Here is a 17,287-nt window from a genome sequence, read left to right as displayed (position 1 = left end):
GAGCGGATAGCCCAGGAATCAAGGTTTAGCCCACAATCTCCGCGGTGCAGGTATATACTAACCTACATACAGGTGAAAATCCGCTTAATGGGTGCAGCTTCTAATACTATTGTTGTCTATGATAACTTCGACTACCTCCAACGAGTTCAGCATCAAACACTTGGGGATACTGGGACGTTCTATTCGCGCACGACTGGCAAGCTTGTCTTTGGTGTAAGTATACCTAATGGTGGGCTTCGACAGAGCATGCTTCGTGCGGATATTCCAATTAAGTTCTCGGATATTGCAGAGGCTCCAGGTAATTTACAAGACGAGATACAGAAGCAGATCTCGACAGCTTTNATCTATAAAGCCATTGTAGAGGCGTACCCAGGCCTTGATATATTACTCAGCAAAAACCCGCGGTTCAAACATCCACGTATGCCTTCTATTAATGTAATACCCGCTGCGCGGACGTCTAGGTTTAACCTAGGACCTATTATGACTGGAGAGGCTTCTATATCTGAAACCTATAAGGTACTAGACGACATTTTTCTCCATCAAATGAATCTACAACGCACCGATAAAGCATTTGAGGAGCGACTGTTTCTGATCTATGGTGATCAAAAGACCGCAAAGCTTATTCGGTCATGTCAGGGAGAACGTACTGAGTCAATATCCGCCTATGATAGCCTGCGTTGGGCTCTGCCTATTCCAGCTCTTTGGCACCTAAAGCTGAACTACCTGTATATGGTTATACGGTATCACTATGGTGGCAAGCAATCAGCCCAAGAGTACTCTACGCTGTACACCCACATGAACCACCTAGGTCGAAGAAATATCCCAGCCGAGCGCGCGCCGTTTCATCATATGGAGGAGCTAATTCTCCATAGCTTCGACGCTCGTATCNTAGCGTTGCTCCATACTCAGATTAAGGAGTCTTGTAACACCAAGTCGCCTATAGATATCAAGCGGTACCTTAAAAGCCTATCTCCGCAACGTCTATTAGCAGTGGTCGAGGATATCCGCACAGCGGTTTTCGGTCAGGAAGTCTCTCGGGCGGCCAACCATGCCAGCCAGCCTGCGGAACCACGGCAAAAGGGTCACCTTAAGCAGGCTGGCAGTGCTGCATCCTCACAAACACTTTCTAAGCCTGCTGATGCAGAGTTTCTAACGCACGTCCGCTTTTTACAACTGGTAGAGACGTACAAGGTCCTCAAGCACGCCATCAAGCTTGCGGATATTGGCCTGCTCAGCCGCGTGCTCCCCCGCATTTGTATCTATTTCGCAGGTGGTCGAAACAAGAACTATCTACCAGAGATGTTACGTTTCTTCCAGTTAACTTCAACAGATGCTTGTTCCCCTGAGCTCCAGCAAGCTATCCTAGTAAATAGTCTAGTGAATATCCGCGGCGAACAGGATAGTCACTACCCGATAGATCTCGACAACGAGCTACTTAATGGGGAGCTAAAGCAGCTTATGCACACTCGTGGCAATTCGACATTTAACCTAGACTCACTCTTCCGCTGGAGCATTCATATGACTAATTATACAGGGCCACTACGTGCAAAGTTTGAGATCACGTTCGGCGAACGGATGTCTACTCGACATACTGTTAAATCTCCTGCAGCGGATATTCAATCGCTTGCTAATGCGATTGCCGAAGGTTCTATTATCCGCCGTCAGGCACGGCGAGCAAAGATGGAAGCGCCGCCTCTACTACAACTAGGTATTGAACGACTTAATCAATCTGCCCTCAACGAGTTCAATTCACGGCTAGGCGGTGATCTTTCCGCCGTGTTTGATGAGCTTGATCTCCATGACGATGATAATGAGCTAGATGGCTTCGTACTCCCTGCCGACTTTGCTCAAACCCAGCTTCAACCTGCGTATGAGTTGCTCGATGAGTAATACAAGATATTAGCTATAAGCTATTACTACAACCGTTCAATATCCGCTATAGTTAGTAGCACTGGTACATATTCCCAAGTAATTGATATTATTAATTAATTAATCTATTTAGTTCCTGGGCCGCGCTTGCTAGGGGTGTAGGGTATAAGGGGAAGGGGGGGCGTCATCCTAATAGATATCAGCTACTATGGTTGCAATATCCGCTTGGCGGATATAAGGTAAACTCACCTAGTATTAGCTAACCCCGCCTGATATCAACTAACCTCGCCTAATATTAGCCCGCTGTATACTAATTGGCGTTGCCGTTGATTTCCTGTAGTGCTCTTCGCATACGTTTGCCTCTGTTTAATCGCGCCGACCGCCTTTGCGGTACCAATAAAGACGTATCCAACTGGCGGGTTGCTGGCGGCATAGATGTATCTAACGGCTGGTATAAGGGTAATGATGGAGGAGTAGGAGCTGGAGACCCAAGAGTTGGCGAAGGCATAGGTACATCCTCTTCCTGAGTTATTGGCAAGAGGTCTATGGCTGACTGTTGACTAGCCTGCGATATATCAGCGCCACAGTGAGGCGCTGATTGCCACGGCGCTGATATTTCAAATCTCCTATCTGAAACCTGCGAAGCCCGTATAAGAGCCTGTGATAAGCGCTCATCCGCAGCAGCGTGCTGCTCTAACGCTTGGGAAAACCGCTCTGACATCTGCATAATTAACCCAGAAGAACCTGAGAGTTGCCCTATTTCTTTCTGTTTCTGCTTTCGTTCCTCATCTGCTAAAAGCTTAATAAGGGACGGAAGCTCCTCACCGAGGATATCAGGATCCCACTCAGGCATTGCTTGCCTTAATGATGCCGCATCTGGAACCCACCCTATGTTACAGAGGCGACAAAGCTGCTTATCCGGTATAACACAATTAACTGTAGGCGTCCATAATGTATCCTGATACCTGGCCTCCGCCCATTGCGTAAACCACTTCTGTATATTGCTTAACATAGGCTCCCGGCGGGTTTTCGCAATATCCGCACTATGGCTAGTGCGGATATCGTACTCGCAATCCATGAATATTGCTGGGTTGCAGTTACTGCAACACAAGTCTTTACTAACAGTAGACTGTGGGTCTCCATAGTGTGTAAGTTGTATTGCTCGTAAGCATACCTGATCCTCATTAACTAGCCGCCATAGGGTGAACGGCAGTTTACCACGCAACTGCGCATTAGTCAACCGCTTCTTTGGGCGTAGGGTCGGTACGATAAGCTCTTCAGGTAGGCGTACTGTAGAACCACCAGGGCTTAACCCACGCCCGCTTCTTGTATCTACCAACTGCTCAGTACTGACTGACGCTATAGATGAAGCATCGCCCGCAATATCCGCAGTCTCTGCGTTTTGTCGCCCGCGGATATCATTGCGCAGCGCGCTTGCGCGAAGATCGCCTATACACTGAGGTTGTGTATGCTTAGAACCACCTAATTCATCGCAAGGACCCCGCCAGCGGCTCTCAACCATAAAGATTGCTTCGCCTGAGAGGCCTTCTCCTCGGCCTGCCCGGCCAAACCGCTGTGCCAGCATATTACAGGATTTGTGGCGAGGCATTCCATATTGGATCGAACGGTAGATATCCGGGACATCTGCACCGTGTGCTACTGCATCTGATGCAACGAAAATTCGAATTCGAGACGTTGGGCGCGCGTATTCGGCGTACAAGCGGTCTTTGTCAATATCCGCAAGCGTTGCGTGGTAGCTCTGCACCGCTTCTCTAGCAACAGCAGCATCGTAGCCGCGATGGATCAACCAGCTGCGAATAGTATTACGACAGGCAGCTATCCACTCCTTAGAATCAAAGAAGATGATCGTCTTTGGAATCAGCTGAAGTTGATCGAACTGTTGGCGGTATGTCTGCTGTGCGGATATTAAGCGGCTTCTTGATTGCTCGCCTTCTCCTCGGTCACTATTACTAGCAGTGTGCGAATACACTGGAGCAGCAGCAATAGTAAAGTAAAGAGCTCGAAAGTCCTTCTTCTCTGGCGCGGTCATGACCCTCCGTATAATCTTTAGCTCCGGCCGATCGATTGGGGTTTTAATAACTTGTATATTAGGTTTAAACCCAGCNAGCTTGCATACAGTCCGAAACGTAGATGGGTCTAGTGTTGCGGTACATGCAAACCAAGGCTTATCAACTAAGACTGAACGTACTTTAAAGAGTTGTGTGTACGCTATACGGAAGGTCTCTCCCCAATCAGCAAGCAGGTGTACTTCATCAACCACCACAAGGGCAACATGGGAACGAAATATCGGGTCTATCAGAACCTTATGCAGCTTGTCACTAACCAAAAGCTCTGGGGAGATAAGGATATGTGTGTAGCTGCCCGTGCGGATATCCTCAATCAGCTCGGCGGATATTGTTTTCTCCCACACATGAACAGGTCGAACATAAGGTAGCTTTGCAATCTTTTTTACTTGCTCTGACCCAATCGCGTTAAGTGGAAGAACAATAATAACAACTGCATTAGGTACAAGACATGGTAGTGCTTGCATTATCATACTCTTGCCAAAAGACGTCTTTGCCACAAGCATGAGATCTCGCCGCTCAAATATCAGCACCCTCAGGGCCTCGAGCTGCTCCGTATGACCGCGGTACGGATATATCTCCGCAATAGCTTCATCTAGCTTGCTTATTTGAAGTTCATGAGAGCTGCTCATAAGCTGGGGTAGCTCCCTCCGCAGGCTATATAGCCGTGGAGACCGCTGGGGATCCATTTCAATATAATCCCCAGCCCATTGCGTACTGCCAGCTTGTTGATCTGCTTGACTGGCTTGTGGTTTGCGACCTCTTTGCCTTATTCGCTTTGATGGAGGCATTGGTGGATAGCGCTTAAAAGCAGCAGAGGGAGAATAGAGGGTTGGATAAAGGCAGGGAGGACTTAAACACGTTGTAATAGATAGATCTTAATGGGTTTTAATCATTGGATTATGGATATAATGGATGGAGAGTGGGTGGTTGAGATTGACGCGTCGTTGGTGCGGATATTGCTGATTGTTCACTTTGGCAAACCGCGTCACGGCTATTTTGAAATTAATGTCAGGAACGGGAAGGCGGGGAGACTTCTTACGTAGACCATTTGATTCGCCGGAGCCTAGTGTATAATCGATGGATTTTTCAAGCTGCCTAAACTTGTCGTAAGAATAAGAAGTGAATATCCGTAATATCAGCCATGCGGATATCGCGACGTGCTTTACAAACGTCGGCCAAAGTGTCTCAGACCACACAGGGACAGATGGCCTAAACTGGTTTAGTGCCATCGGGCCGGATTTATCCGGCGTCCCATGTGGTCTGAGCATGCTGAGACAACGCGAACAAGGCACATAATTGGGATCACGTGATCTAATCCCGCTCAATTCCGCAAGTATTTTAAGCTCACGAAATGACACCAAGGACTCGTAAATTAATACAGATTCATATATTTGAGTACAATGCATTCACTATCTAACAGATGATTAACCCGAATCCATCGCCCATCCTCATAGTATATGTGCAAACCGCGCCTTGGTGGCGAAGAGATCAAAAAGAGAGAAAACCTAAAGTATCTATTCCACCGAACACCAAAACGAAGAGATGCTAAAGTCGGCTGCTCAAAAATTACTATCGTTACGTAACCGCTGCTCAGGCAGACGGTTGCCAGCGTCATGCTTCTGAGGTGTTGTACAATGCACGAACATGAGCCAAGTAAACGCGCCTGTCGCAAAATGCATATGCCTATTCAACTTCAGAAAGCCCGGAACCTCGCTCCACTTGTTGCAGTCGCTGCTGCTCCTCCTGCCAGGGCAGTTCCGGTCTGCGAGCTGGATGTATCATTGTTGTTAAGGCCAGTAGGCTGAAGGAGCTGCATGGGAATGGAAGGCAGCGAGGTGAGGAATTTTCCGGCAACGATCGGTCCAGCAATGAGAGCAGCGAAGATGATGAGAATGACGAAGTAGAGGATGGCATATCGGACGACTCGCCGCTTCCTAAGCTTCGTCTGCTTGAGAGAATAGATCGGAGGTCGGATTTGACGGCTACGACAGTTAGCAAATGAACTGTAGAGAAGTAATGGTAACATACCTTGGACGTAGCCAGAAAAGCATAACGGAATGGAACTTGTCAATGTAAGGGACAAGCAGCGCGGGAAGCATAATGAACAGTAAGATATGGCCAAGAATGAAATCGGCTGCAAACATGCCAAGTTCAGTGATCTTGCACAGAAATTCACGACCGGGTTGCGAAATCGTGTGCCATCCCATCGCGTACCACTTGCCAGTCCACCAGGCAATGTTGGCAGTATCCGCCTTGAATTCTCTAGTCAGTGCCAAGGAAATGATAAGCTTGAAGAAGAATCGTTGGATGGCAACGACCGCAACCATTCCCAGGAGAGCTTTCGAGAAGCTCCAGCCTTCCAAGAAGAACATGACTTCAAAGAAAGCAAGGAGCATCACAACAGCGATACCGTGTGCAATAGCAGCCAGGACGGCGCCAAACTTCTTGCAGCAAATGCTAAGAAGGGGGCCCATGCAACAAGCCATACCAAAGAGCCCAGCAAGAACACCAGCGTTGATTGCGATAGGTCCGAAGGCGACTAGAGCCACACGAATAAGTGAATTGGTGGCCTTGATTGTCGTGGGAGCTCCTTTGCTGTCCAGACTACGATCAGCATCCGAGACACCAGTCTGAGCGTTGATGAAGAGGTAAGGAATAAGAGTAACAGCGACGAGGACAAGTGGGCCAAGTATTTCACTGAAGAATATGTTGCCAAAGGTCGCCCGTGGAACATCACCAGACAGCTTCGAGGAAGGATCTCCGAGAGCTTTGCGTTTGTAACCAGTAATACGAGTTCGAGAAAGGCGACAATACCCAATCCATGAGGCACTGTGAGAACGAGTATTTCCACGAGAGAGCCAGCGGAGATATTCTCGGTAATCAATGAAGAAGTCGTCCCATGAAAACTGGTGAGGGTTGAACAGGAACGGGCAGATACACAAAGCGAGCAACGAGGCCCAGAAATAGATCAGCCAGGCTCCCCAGACAGTCATTGTTGCGAAGAGCAACATCATTAGGGATCGAGCGCCAATATAGATTGAAGGTCCAGCGAAGCGGGAATAAAGGATGCCAAACGGAATGCGAGCGGTTGCAAATCCACGGCCGGTACCGATGTATCGTGCACCACCGAAGGACAGGTCGGTATGAAGAGCGTTGGCGTAGATCTGACAGACGAACACCTCAAAGAATGGCGAGAGAGATGAGAAATGCTTAGCAAGACGAGTAGCAGCACGCCAGAAGCCGCGTTCAGTGAGTTCCTGAACCACTAAAGGTACGAATGAGATGAAGAAAACAATGAAGATGGAAACGATGCAACGTGCAACCCAGTCGAAGATAGGCACGAGGTTAGCGCATCCAGTAGGCATCATCGGATCAGTGATGGGCACATCCTTGTTATAGTGGCAGACAATCGTCTCATGCCTCAATGCTCCCAAGTTGATGATGACAAACATGAATAATTGGACAGAAAGCATGATGAATAAGTTGTTGATGTGGAAGCCAGGATGTGCGTAGTAGAAGGACAAGAACCGATCCAGAGGTAGCTGGGTGCCGAGATAATAGTATTCACGGGAAAGCATTTGCTCTCCCATACCGGTGCCAATCTTCGTAGTAAAGTTAAGAATCGATCCAAATCCGAGATCACGACCTTTACCACACTGGTAATATTCGCAATGCTTTATCCTACCACCACGAAGCAGAGCATTCATACCAGCGTAGATATCCTCGTTGAGATGCAAGCCTTTTTGAGCCTTAGACACACCACCGCGAGTCGTCATGAAGATGCCGTTGAGGAAATCGGGATGACCGTAATGCAGCTTGCCACCAATTTGAGCCAGGGTACGAGCAAACATAGTACCGAACGTTTGTTCCTTCCCAGCGGCAACGTCACCAAGGATACCAATGTTCTCAGAGAAGATGTACTCGCGGGCACCAAGAATAGCCACAGGGTTGAAGTTCGGAGATGGAATGCCCGGAGTGTAAGGGGAAACGTTGTCAGTAGTCATCTCCTCAAACTCGGCCAGTACGCTTCGGATCTTGAGACACTCTTCCAAGTAGTTGTCTTGGTTGGCATCGATAAGCTGAATGTACTCTCCTCGGTAGAAGATAATACAATGGTTCTGATTGTCTGATTTGCCATCACCAAGAATTGGGTTACCAGAAAGTTGAATACGGAACTTAGGTCGACGCATGCCGTTGTCCATCAGCTCGGAGTGACCATCAATCAATGCGGAGTACAGACGAGGTTCTTCGCCTTCGTTGACTGGAGGTTCTTCATCGAGGTAAGCAATTTGAAGGTCTGGATAAGCGCGGAGGAGGAATTCAGTGTTCTCTCGCTCTTCCTTGGAAAACTTGGCGTAACGCTGCATCGAAACAACGATCTTGAACTTCCGTCTGGCCATCCGTTCCAGTTCCCGTTCAAGCTTGTCAGAATTACCGCCAAACATCTGGACGACCTCGGGATTTTCAACGCGATACAGCAGCTTGATAGCACGGCTGTAATTCATGAAACCAGAGATTGTACGATACAGAGTTTGCGAGCGAAGGGACGCCCAGATACGGGTTCTGAGAGTGTACTCCGGAGCAGCTGACTTAAAACCAATACAATAGAACGGTAGATCGTCGATCTTGCTTTTAGCAGTATCCTTCTCGCTCTTCTCGTAGTCACCGTTAAATTGCGATGTTTCATCTGCAAGAATCTTGGTATCCTTAACGAAACAATCCCATTCGTGAGGATGAAGTTGCTTGAGATACTCCAATAAAGTGACGCGGGAATATGGTTCATCCTCACGAATAATTTCACGAAGGGAAAGAAGAATCTTTTCGCTGTAGTGAGGAATCATGACGGTGAATGTTGGCATATTGTCAACGGGCAATGGCTCCGGAATGGGTGTAGATAATGACTGGGCGAAGAAAGAGATACGACGTTCAGCTTCACTCTGAGCTGGGAAAAACTCGGTCTTGAAAGAGTGATCTTCCTGGGAAACGAAGAAGGTGGGGGCGCGAAGAGTCCTCTTGCCTTCTTGCTCAGATGGTACTTGATGATAAAGCAGCTTCTGGACATGGTCAATCGCGAGAAGATGCTCACGGTACATTGAAATGACCACGGCATTCCAAATCTGCGAAATGAGAACCTTCGGCTTGTACTTGATCTCCATGTCTGTAGTGGCAAGAATCTTCGAGTAGATACGCTTAGGGAGCCGGGAGAAGATATTTCTCCAGGGCGTCCAGATAGAGACACCCAGATAGAAAGACCGGGCCACAGAGAAGAGCATGTTTAAAATGATGTACCATAGATAAGTATCCAAGAAGAAGAGGATCAAATCGGTAAAGAACATCAGACCGAGAAGAATCTTTGGTTGATGCTTGCACAGAACGTCTCCGATAATGGCGTCTCCAAGGCAGCTGTTGATCTTCATAGTAGACAAAATCCGAATCGGGTCACGGAGAGACAAAGTTAGGAAGAAGTACGACTCCGTCATCTTAGCTGCAAAGACCAATACCCAAAGGCCGAATGACATCCACATGTCGTTACCATGGAGGCGCGGATAGCTCGCAGTGAATGTTTGAGACGCAACGTATTGCCGTGAATTTCGGGTGAGATAACTGCCAAAAAGACCCCCAATTGGCATGACTGAGAAGAACAGAAACGTGACGAGAGCGATCAGAAACTGGACCACACCTAGAATCTGAGCAATCTTCCCGGTCTGACTGATTCCGAAGATGTATACAGCTGGTCCAATGTTGACAGCGAAAACAGCAAGGAGGAACAAAAGACGCTTGGTCAAATGCTGAGCACCTGACCATTTCCGCGGTACATATGCCCATTCTGCCACTGTAGCGAAGATCATGATCAGCGAGGCAATAGTTCCACCCAAAGCCACAGCTGACCATTGTGCGGCTTTATTTGGCTTGTTGTTAAGTTGTTGTTGGTAACCCTTCGTATACAACGTTGGGGAGTTGAAAGCTGTGTAGAACCAGAATGCCGTTACGTGGATAACCCAGATTCTGTTGAAGTTGACCACCATGTGGAACCACGACCGCCGCTCATAGTAGGTCTTGAAAAATACCTTTTTCCAATGAACATCTTTGAGCTTTTCATACCGCTCCGCAGGAGATAGATCGACAATTCGAGACTTATCTTCCATAACGATGCGTTCGATACCCTCAGGATACCAGAAGAGTTGATTGATGTCGTCATACCCAATAATCGAAGCGTGGTCACGCTCACGACGGACGTATTTGCCATCTTGGATTTCATAACCCTGGTCTCTGCAGTATTGATAGAGAGGTGTAATCACATTGTTGAGGTATGTGAACTCCTCGACAGGCTCCTGGCGGTTCTGGCATGCTGGAGAGTTTAGGTAGTCATCCGCACACTTAAAGATGAAGCAAAGCGCCTCAGGCATGAACCGCACCTGGTTGGCTTCACCCCAACATAAAAGATACAGAGCTATTTGTCGAACACGGTCATGTTGAGACATTCTGTTCATTCGAGTTTTCCAGCGATATTCAGCAGCTTCCAGGCTGTTATCACCTTCCAATGCTTCTAGAGTCTGATCCTCGTTTGTCGGGTTTTCTCCAGCCTTCTTTTTAGCAGCTTTACGAGCCTTCCGGGTTCTCCGGTTCGCTTTTCCAAGCTTCATATTGGCGAAACCAACAGCATCGTCCAAGTCCAAATGAGCGGCGAAATACCATCGACGGTAGTTAGCATTCTCCCCTCCGATGTAATCGGCATGTAGGGATAAAAGAGCCTGGTTGGGTGACATACGAGACGCACGAGAATCCAAAAGTGTCATCAGGTGGTCGTACATATTGCGCATGCTGTCACGCTGAAATCCAAACTTAGATGTGAGATCCAGGAAGATGTCCTCGATCTCCTCTTTCGTTAGAGGAATTTGGGCATCGGCTGTCCAAGCTGGATATGGCTCCCGGGAGCGCTGACCGGCAGGTAGAGCGTTAGTGTAGTCCATGCCGTAGATTGGTGTTGAAGCACCAGATGATCGATTTCCGCCATATGAGACTTGGGATGATGGAGGTCGATAGCCGCGGTTCTGGCCTTCGTTGTAGCTGTTATACCTCTCGTCACCCCGACCGTAATAATCCATGTCAGCGGCGCGAGCCATATCTGATCTCATTGTGAAATCGCTGAAGGTTTCGGAGTCCTCCTCGGAGTCGTGGCCACGGCGCTTTGGCTTCGCTCTATCAAGAGGTTAGCAACTGAAAATGGCTCATTTAGGTTTAACCGACCCATAGTCGTTCTGTGCATACCCCTGTTGACCGTTTGCTCCTCCTTGGTCATAATACTGATCGTTGTAGTACTCATCTTGGTAGCCCTGGTGGCCACCCTCGTAATAGCCTTCTTGTTGATAATGACCTTGGTTTCCATCGTAGTAACCACTAATATTTTGTCAGCATTCCAATTAGTCGTAGAGGTCAATCCGACCTACGCTTCATCATAGTAAGCATCGCCATGTTGCTGTTCTGGATAGCCATGCCCTCCATGATTATCATACTGTCCGTATTGGTCATCGTGGTAGTAGCCGTCATTGGCTTGACCATGGCCGTAGCCATCGTCGTAGTGGCCTCCTTGCGGATGTCCCGACATCTTGAGTAATTAGAGCAGTACGATGTCGGAGTCTGTAGGGACAACAGTTAGTAATGGGAGCAGGCTGGGCAGTGCGGAATGTGCAGCGGTTGTTTAAGATCACAACCTGAAACCACCCGCGTCGGAGGGTTGCCAACCTCAAACAGCGACCATCAGGACCAGCCAATTCCAAATTAATTTTGTTCCGAAGCCCAGAGTGTTAAAATTGATGGTTATTACAGTTGTTGAACGAGTGGTGGTGATGTTGTTATTGTTCCGTCGAACGAATGTTGACGTTTGGTTAACGAAGGTCAAGAGACGTCCGGTTGCTCGGGCGGGCTCGAAATTTCTGCACTGCCGCCTTTACTGGTGCTTGCACGGCAACGTGTTGATATGAACGAGAGAAGGCGTAGGGTGTTGATGCAAGTTGCTGTGGGCGACGCGCGGCTGGGATAGGGAGCTGCGGGTTCCTCCACCTTCGTGATTGGCGGACCTCCTTTCTGTTCACCGACGCACTACTGGTTAGGCTGCAGTTACGAGCGGCTTCCCTCAATGCAACCCGAGGCCAGTAACAGGAAAGACAGTCGAAAGGGTAAAAAGACAAAGGAATTAGGAGGGAGGTGAGGGGTGCAAAGTAGATGTAGGAACGAGTGGACAAGGACAAAAAGGGGAGATGGAATGGGAATTCGTTTTGAGCGCCGCTAGGAGCATCGGGGGGGCTTTCTCGCTTGATGCAGGTTTGCGGCGCCAACGCTGACTGGTGAATCGCAAATTGGGTGGGTCACCAAGGATTTCAGGTCAAGGCTGTCCAACGCTTTTTTTGTCAGCATATACTCGTCAAGGCACAGCTACTGGGCCCAAAACGGCTCATGCAATCGCCCAAACCTCGCCGCGAAAGGCCCCGTATGCTCTTGTCGTCGTTACGCCTACTCGAGGTACAGTTCTGCAAAGTTCGCCGCCGGCAGTTAGCAGGCGATTTCGTAGTAACTTTAACAAGCCACACGATGCAGTGATCGGCATCTCCTGTGGCTTGTCTCGCTGTGATAGTCGCCATTAAACTGTCATGAGTAGGCCAGCCGAGTGGCAATACAGCTCCTATTCTAAATGTAGGCGCACCATGCTCCATCCAGCCCATCGGGCTTGAAGCTTTCGAGACACCCAGAGGTCCCAGGATGCCCATCAACTCGGGTCGGCCTATGGAAAAGACTGCTTGCGATGATCTGGATCCCCGCCGTGTCTGCTATCGCATCTGCAGCCCCCCCTCCATGCATGTCGCGCGGACGTCACGATTTCCAAGGTCAACCGCCTTGGACACTCCCGGCTGAAGTGACCGAGACGATCTTCCAACCTGCTCAAGCCAGATGTGGCTGGCCGTGCCAACTTCACCCGCATACCAGTCAGCCAAAATGATGAGGTGGCGGCCCGTCATTGATACCCTTGCTCAAACGTTCGCCTGGGCAAAGCTCGTTACAAAAAGTTTGAGAAAGGGGCGCTTGCGGCTGATCGAAAGACGGATCACCGAGGGGAGCCTCAGCTGCGGCGTCCACCGGCAGCGGCTTTGCTTGAATGGTTTTGAATAATTTGCAACCAATTGCCCTCCCGCCATCTGCGAAGCTCTCCTCCGTTCGTACAAGTTCCCCTGAGCTCTGCGCGATTAGATTAGCCCGCAGGTACCTAAAGTAGAACGGAGAGACATGGTGCCCTTGTCCAGCGAAATAATCATAGCGTTCCTCGTCTCCGTATATTACGAGCGTTACAGACAGTTGCAGGCCTTACGAATCTAGTCGTGCACCAGGTTTTTCCCTAGCCACAAATCTTATCTTGCATCTTTGTCTTGATACGGCAGCAAGCCCTGCATGCAAGCCTCTCAGAGTGACAGACAGACTTGCGTAGGCTGGCTCCAGTAAAAAAATGTACTAAACCAAAGCCAAAAACCCGCAGACCGCATCCAGAAACAACAGCATGGCTCCCGGGAATTCTCCACATCCAAGCGTGCGCTCGCACTTCGCACTTCCGTGCGGCACTCCTATCAGTTGATTACGAACCTGAACAGCCCCATTTCCTCCTTCAGAATTATGACCCCTATCACCCCTCAAGCAGGTTTGTGGTTATGGGCTTGGGCAAAATAATAAGTTGTACTCATTACAATGACTGTGGGTCCAGCGGAATTCCCAAATAGAACTCTCTATACTTTCATAGCTGTAAAAAATAGAAATCTTTTACAGTATAGCAATTTTGGCGACAATCTGTGATTAGCCAAGAACCGATCATGCCGCTACCGTTCTGTTGCTGATTGCGCGTCAAGCTTCGGCGCCTCCACATTTCTTGTTTCGGCCGTGGGAGGACAACCTGGCGGCCGTATCCCCTGAAAGTTGAACACGCTTCACCAGACCTTCCAATCGACATCGCCATTCACCTGTTTCTATGGTGACTTCTGTTTTCAACCCTCTCGCTGACTCTCCTCTTAATTATTATTGAACACCTTCTCGACACTCATTGCCTACACCTTTCCTACCTTCGTTTGTGTCGCGGTGCGAGCGCGTCGACTCCTAATTTCCAACCAAACATCCACCGTAACACGACTTCTGTGCAGCATTGCCTCCACGCCAACACCGCTAAGTTATATCCCCGAGTTCTCATCGGTTTCTCTGGTTAGAAATCATCATGAGAGGCTTTGGAATTGCAGCGGCCGCCGCGGCCTTCTTCATATCTTCCGTCGCCGCAGATGTCGACCCGATCGTCATAAAGGTGGCTTATCTCTGAGCAATTTATCGCTCCCGAGACATGTTTCTGACTCGCTTTTAGGGATCTAAATTCTTCTATAAAACTAATGGCACACAATTGTTAGCCCATTCCGTCCTACTAGTTATCCGCCACGTTCCGTGCTAACCGCTTCTCATAGCTTCATCAAGGGTGTAGCATACCAACGTAGGCTATACCAGAACACCTCCGCAAAAGATCACCTACTAACCATTGATACAGAGGATGTCGGAACAAACAGCTCTGAAACCGAAACTGTTGACTACGTCGACCCTCTGGGGGACGTCGCTGGATGCAAGCGCGATATCCCTATTCTTCAACAGCTTCAAACAAACACTATTCGTGTTTATGCCATCGACCCAACGGTAAATCATGATACTTGCATGGAAATGCTTCAGGATGCTGGTATCTACTTGATCGCGGATTTGTCTCAGCCCGGCCAGTCAATCAATCGGGACGATGCTACTTGGAACGATGATCTCTACGCCAGGTACACAAGCGTTATCGATACGATGCAGAAATATAACAACGTTCTAGGCTTTTTTGCCGGCAACGAAGTCTCAAACGCACCCAATAACACTGACGCCAGCGCTTTCGTCAAGGCTGCCGTCCGTGATATGAAGGCATATATCAAGGCCAAGGGATACAGGGTAATGGGTGTAGGCTATGCCACGAACGACGATGCTGACATCCGTGTGAACCTGGCTGATTATTTCAATTGCGGCGATGCAACCGACTCTATTGATTTCTGGGGCTACAACATCTACTCCTGGTGCGGTGACTCCTCCTACACTAAGTCAGGTTATGACGTCCGCACTGAGGAGTTTGCAAACTATTCCGTCCCAGTATTCTTTGCCGAGTATGGTTGCAACGTACCCTCGCCTCGCAAATTTACCGACGTCCAGGCCCTATACGGTTCACAGATGACGCCCGTTTGGTCTGGCGGTATTGTCTACATGTACTTCCAGGAAGCAAACAACTACGGTAGGTTTAGGCAAGTTCAATGATGATATTTTCCTGCTAACAGTTGTACTTTAGGTCTCGTGTCTGTTAGCGGAAACAGCGTGAGCAAGCTTCCAGATTTCACGGCTCTTTCGAGCCAGATTGCCAAGATTACTCCAAGTGGTATCAATTCCGCATCATACACACCTACCAACACCGTACCACAAAGCTGCCCAGCCGTTGGTTCGACCTGGGCTGCGAAGGCTACTCCTCTGCCACCAACCGTAAACGCCGAGCTTTGCAGTTGCATGATGTCTTCTTTGAGCTGTGTAGTAAGCCCATCGGTAAACGAGACCACTTACAATGACCTTTTCGGCCTTGTCTGCGGGATGCCCGGTAGCCCTTGTGCTGGTATTCAGCACAACGCTACTACCGGTACTTATGGAGCTTATGGCATGTGCAACGCTACTGAGCAACTCGGGTTTGCCCTCAACCAGTATGCCAAGAGCCAAATCAACATTGCGCAGGCCTGCGACTTCGGGGGTTCAGCAACTACCCAAGTGGCTGTCGCAACTCCGAGCGGGTCTTGCAAAACGTTAATGGCTGAAGCTGGTACAGCAGGTACCGGTACAGTGACCTCCCAGCCGACAGGAACCGCAGTTAGCTCCGGCAAAGCCTCTCATTCTGGTGCCGCTGGTGCTGTGACAGTTCCCAGCCTTAATATTGGTATACTGCAACTTGGTGTCTATGTGTTCTGTGCTGTTGTAACCGGTGCGGGTATGATTTTGTTGTAATGCAGTCAATACTGGCTTAGGGTTCCTTGCTGTAATTCTACACAGCTGGCGGTCAATTTCTATCCTTTTGTATTCTGACTAGTGCACTGGGTAGAGGTGTTTTCTTTTGCGGAGACTGTACAAAATCCTCATACCCTGCTTTCCAACAGCCCTCCTGTCTATCCCTACTAGGTTCCTACCCTAACATAGCATCATGAACACAATTCTCTGGATTAAATTTGGGTTGAAATCAAGATGACTGCTTCACTGAACTGCTGTTCTCTCCCTAGTGCTTAATTCATGACTGGTGTGTTATGCACGCCTAAATTCTCGTTTATCTGTGACGTCTTGACTAATACAACTAGGAATATCGCCCCCCAAAGATTAACCATCAGAATCTCTAATTTATACAGATAGCCCTTGAGGTTGTAATTAGTGACTGGCCAGACCAGCAATGGCCAGACATATAAAGAGTTAAGGGACAAGGAGAGAAGCGGACTGTCAGCCAAAAACAGTCACATTTAATGTAACAAAGCCGTTAAGTCTTCGGAAATTGATTTATCTAACATCCTGCCAACTCAACAACATAAGTAATACTGCATATGATTTAAGATCCTCTAAGCGCTCTATACGCTACTACCGTGGGAGTTTACATTCCCTAGTCCTCATGGCGCCGATAGTTTCGTTTTTGGGATGTTATCATTTATCATTTCACAATCCGGTCATTTACTAGAGAACTTGTGATCCAATCGTCTCTACTCCCCTTGAAATACATTATCAGGAAAAGATAATTTCCTTGCTTGCCCAAGAGATACACCCCTCCTGCCGCCCATTCGTTTTCCTCATTCAAGTTTATTTCTATATCGCAGGTTCTAGGGTTTACAAGAGATATTACGTATCTCTACATTCATTTCCATCGCCTTCTTTCTGGACTTGGGGTTCCCGGGAGAAAGATGCTCCTCGAAAAGTTTACGGTCTTTTGACGGATTTTCAGCTTCTCCACACTTGCACGAGCGTAATAATTACGATCACTCATACCAGTAATCTGTGCGACTTGAAGCAGCCGTATGTGCAATATAATTTGTATCCTGATAACTCGCTGGTCTTTTAAAAAGGCCATTTAAAAAGGCGATCATTTAAAAAAAGAATATAGTTGAGACGAGTTAACTGTTGGCGCGTAAAAATCAAGTAGCGGTATTAAGAATGCACTCTAGCTCGGACCCAAAATGATATCTTTAGAAGCTACGGGATAATTCACCACATGGGCGCTT

The 17,287-nt window shown here is 48.4% G+C and overlaps 3 protein-coding genes across 3 annotated transcripts; 1 reads left to right on the top strand and 2 right to left on the bottom strand.

The window, feature by feature from the left end:
- Positions 1–2,861: 2,861 nt before the first annotated feature.
- On the bottom strand, positions 2,862–4,531 carry K441DRAFT_742625 (uncharacterized protein; the record flags this gene model as incomplete). The annotated part of the gene is made up of 4 exons (XM_067654393.1): positions 3,860–4,531; positions 3,697–3,784; positions 3,224–3,636; positions 2,862–3,094 (listed from the first exon to the last, which is right to left on the bottom strand). Coding segments are annotated over exons 1-4 (1,334 nt in total), but the record flags the coding sequence as incomplete, so codon positions are not given.
- Positions 4,532–5,759: 1,228 nt separating this feature from the next.
- K441DRAFT_359617 (glycosyltransferase family 48 protein) lies at positions 5,760–11,754 on the bottom strand. The gene is made up of 4 exons (XM_067641372.1): positions 11,700–11,754; positions 11,405–11,594; positions 11,226–11,354; positions 5,760–11,156 (listed from the first exon to the last, which is right to left on the bottom strand). The coding sequence occupies exons 2-4, from the start codon at positions 11,560–11,562 to the stop codon at positions 5,948–5,950; spliced, it is 5,496 nt and encodes a 1,831-aa protein (XP_067496833.1). The 5' UTR covers positions 11,563–11,594; positions 11,700–11,754; the 3' UTR covers positions 5,760–5,947.
- A 2,129-nt stretch (positions 11,755–13,883) lies between these two features.
- Positions 13,884–16,284, top strand: K441DRAFT_623285 (carbohydrate-binding module family 43 protein). The gene is made up of 5 exons (XM_067646034.1): positions 13,884–14,289; positions 14,347–14,384; positions 14,444–14,469; positions 14,524–15,285; positions 15,340–16,284. The coding sequence occupies exons 1-5, from the start codon at positions 14,206–14,208 to the stop codon at positions 16,035–16,037; spliced, it is 1,608 nt and encodes a 535-aa protein (XP_067496832.1). The 5' UTR covers positions 13,884–14,205; the 3' UTR covers positions 16,038–16,284.
- The last annotated feature ends 1,003 nt before the right edge of the window (positions 16,285–17,287 follow it).

Source organism: Cenococcum geophilum (assembly GCF_001692895.1).
Source record: "Cenococcum geophilum 1.58 unplaced genomic scaffold K441scaffold_88, whole genome shotgun sequence".
Lineage (NCBI taxonomy): Eukaryota > Fungi > Ascomycota > Dothideomycetes > Gloniales > Gloniaceae > Cenococcum > Cenococcum geophilum.
This window is presented reverse-complemented; position numbering and strand designations above follow the sequence as displayed.

Coding starts and splice junctions, on each gene's coding strand:
- K441DRAFT_359617 (XM_067641372.1), bottom strand. CDS start 11,562: ATGTCGGGACATCCGCAAGGAGGCCACTACGACGATGGCTACGGCCAT. Junction 11,355..11,404: donor GATGCTTACTATGATGAAGC/GTAGGTCGGATT, acceptor ACAAAATATTAG/TGGTTACTACGATGGAAACC. Junction 11,157..11,225: donor GGAGCAAACGGTCAACAGGG/GTATGCACAGAA, acceptor ACCTCTTGATAG/AGCGAAGCCAAAGCGCCGTG.
- K441DRAFT_623285 (XM_067646034.1), top strand. CDS start 14,206: ATGAGAGGCTTTGGAATTGCAGCGGCCGCCGCGGCCTTCTTCATATCT. Junction 14,290..14,346: donor TCGACCCGATCGTCATAAAG/GTGGCTTATCTC, acceptor ACTCGCTTTTAG/GGATCTAAATTCTTCTATAA. Junction 14,470..14,523: donor CAAGGGTGTAGCATACCAAC/GTAGGCTATACC, acceptor CCATTGATACAG/AGGATGTCGGAACAAACAGC.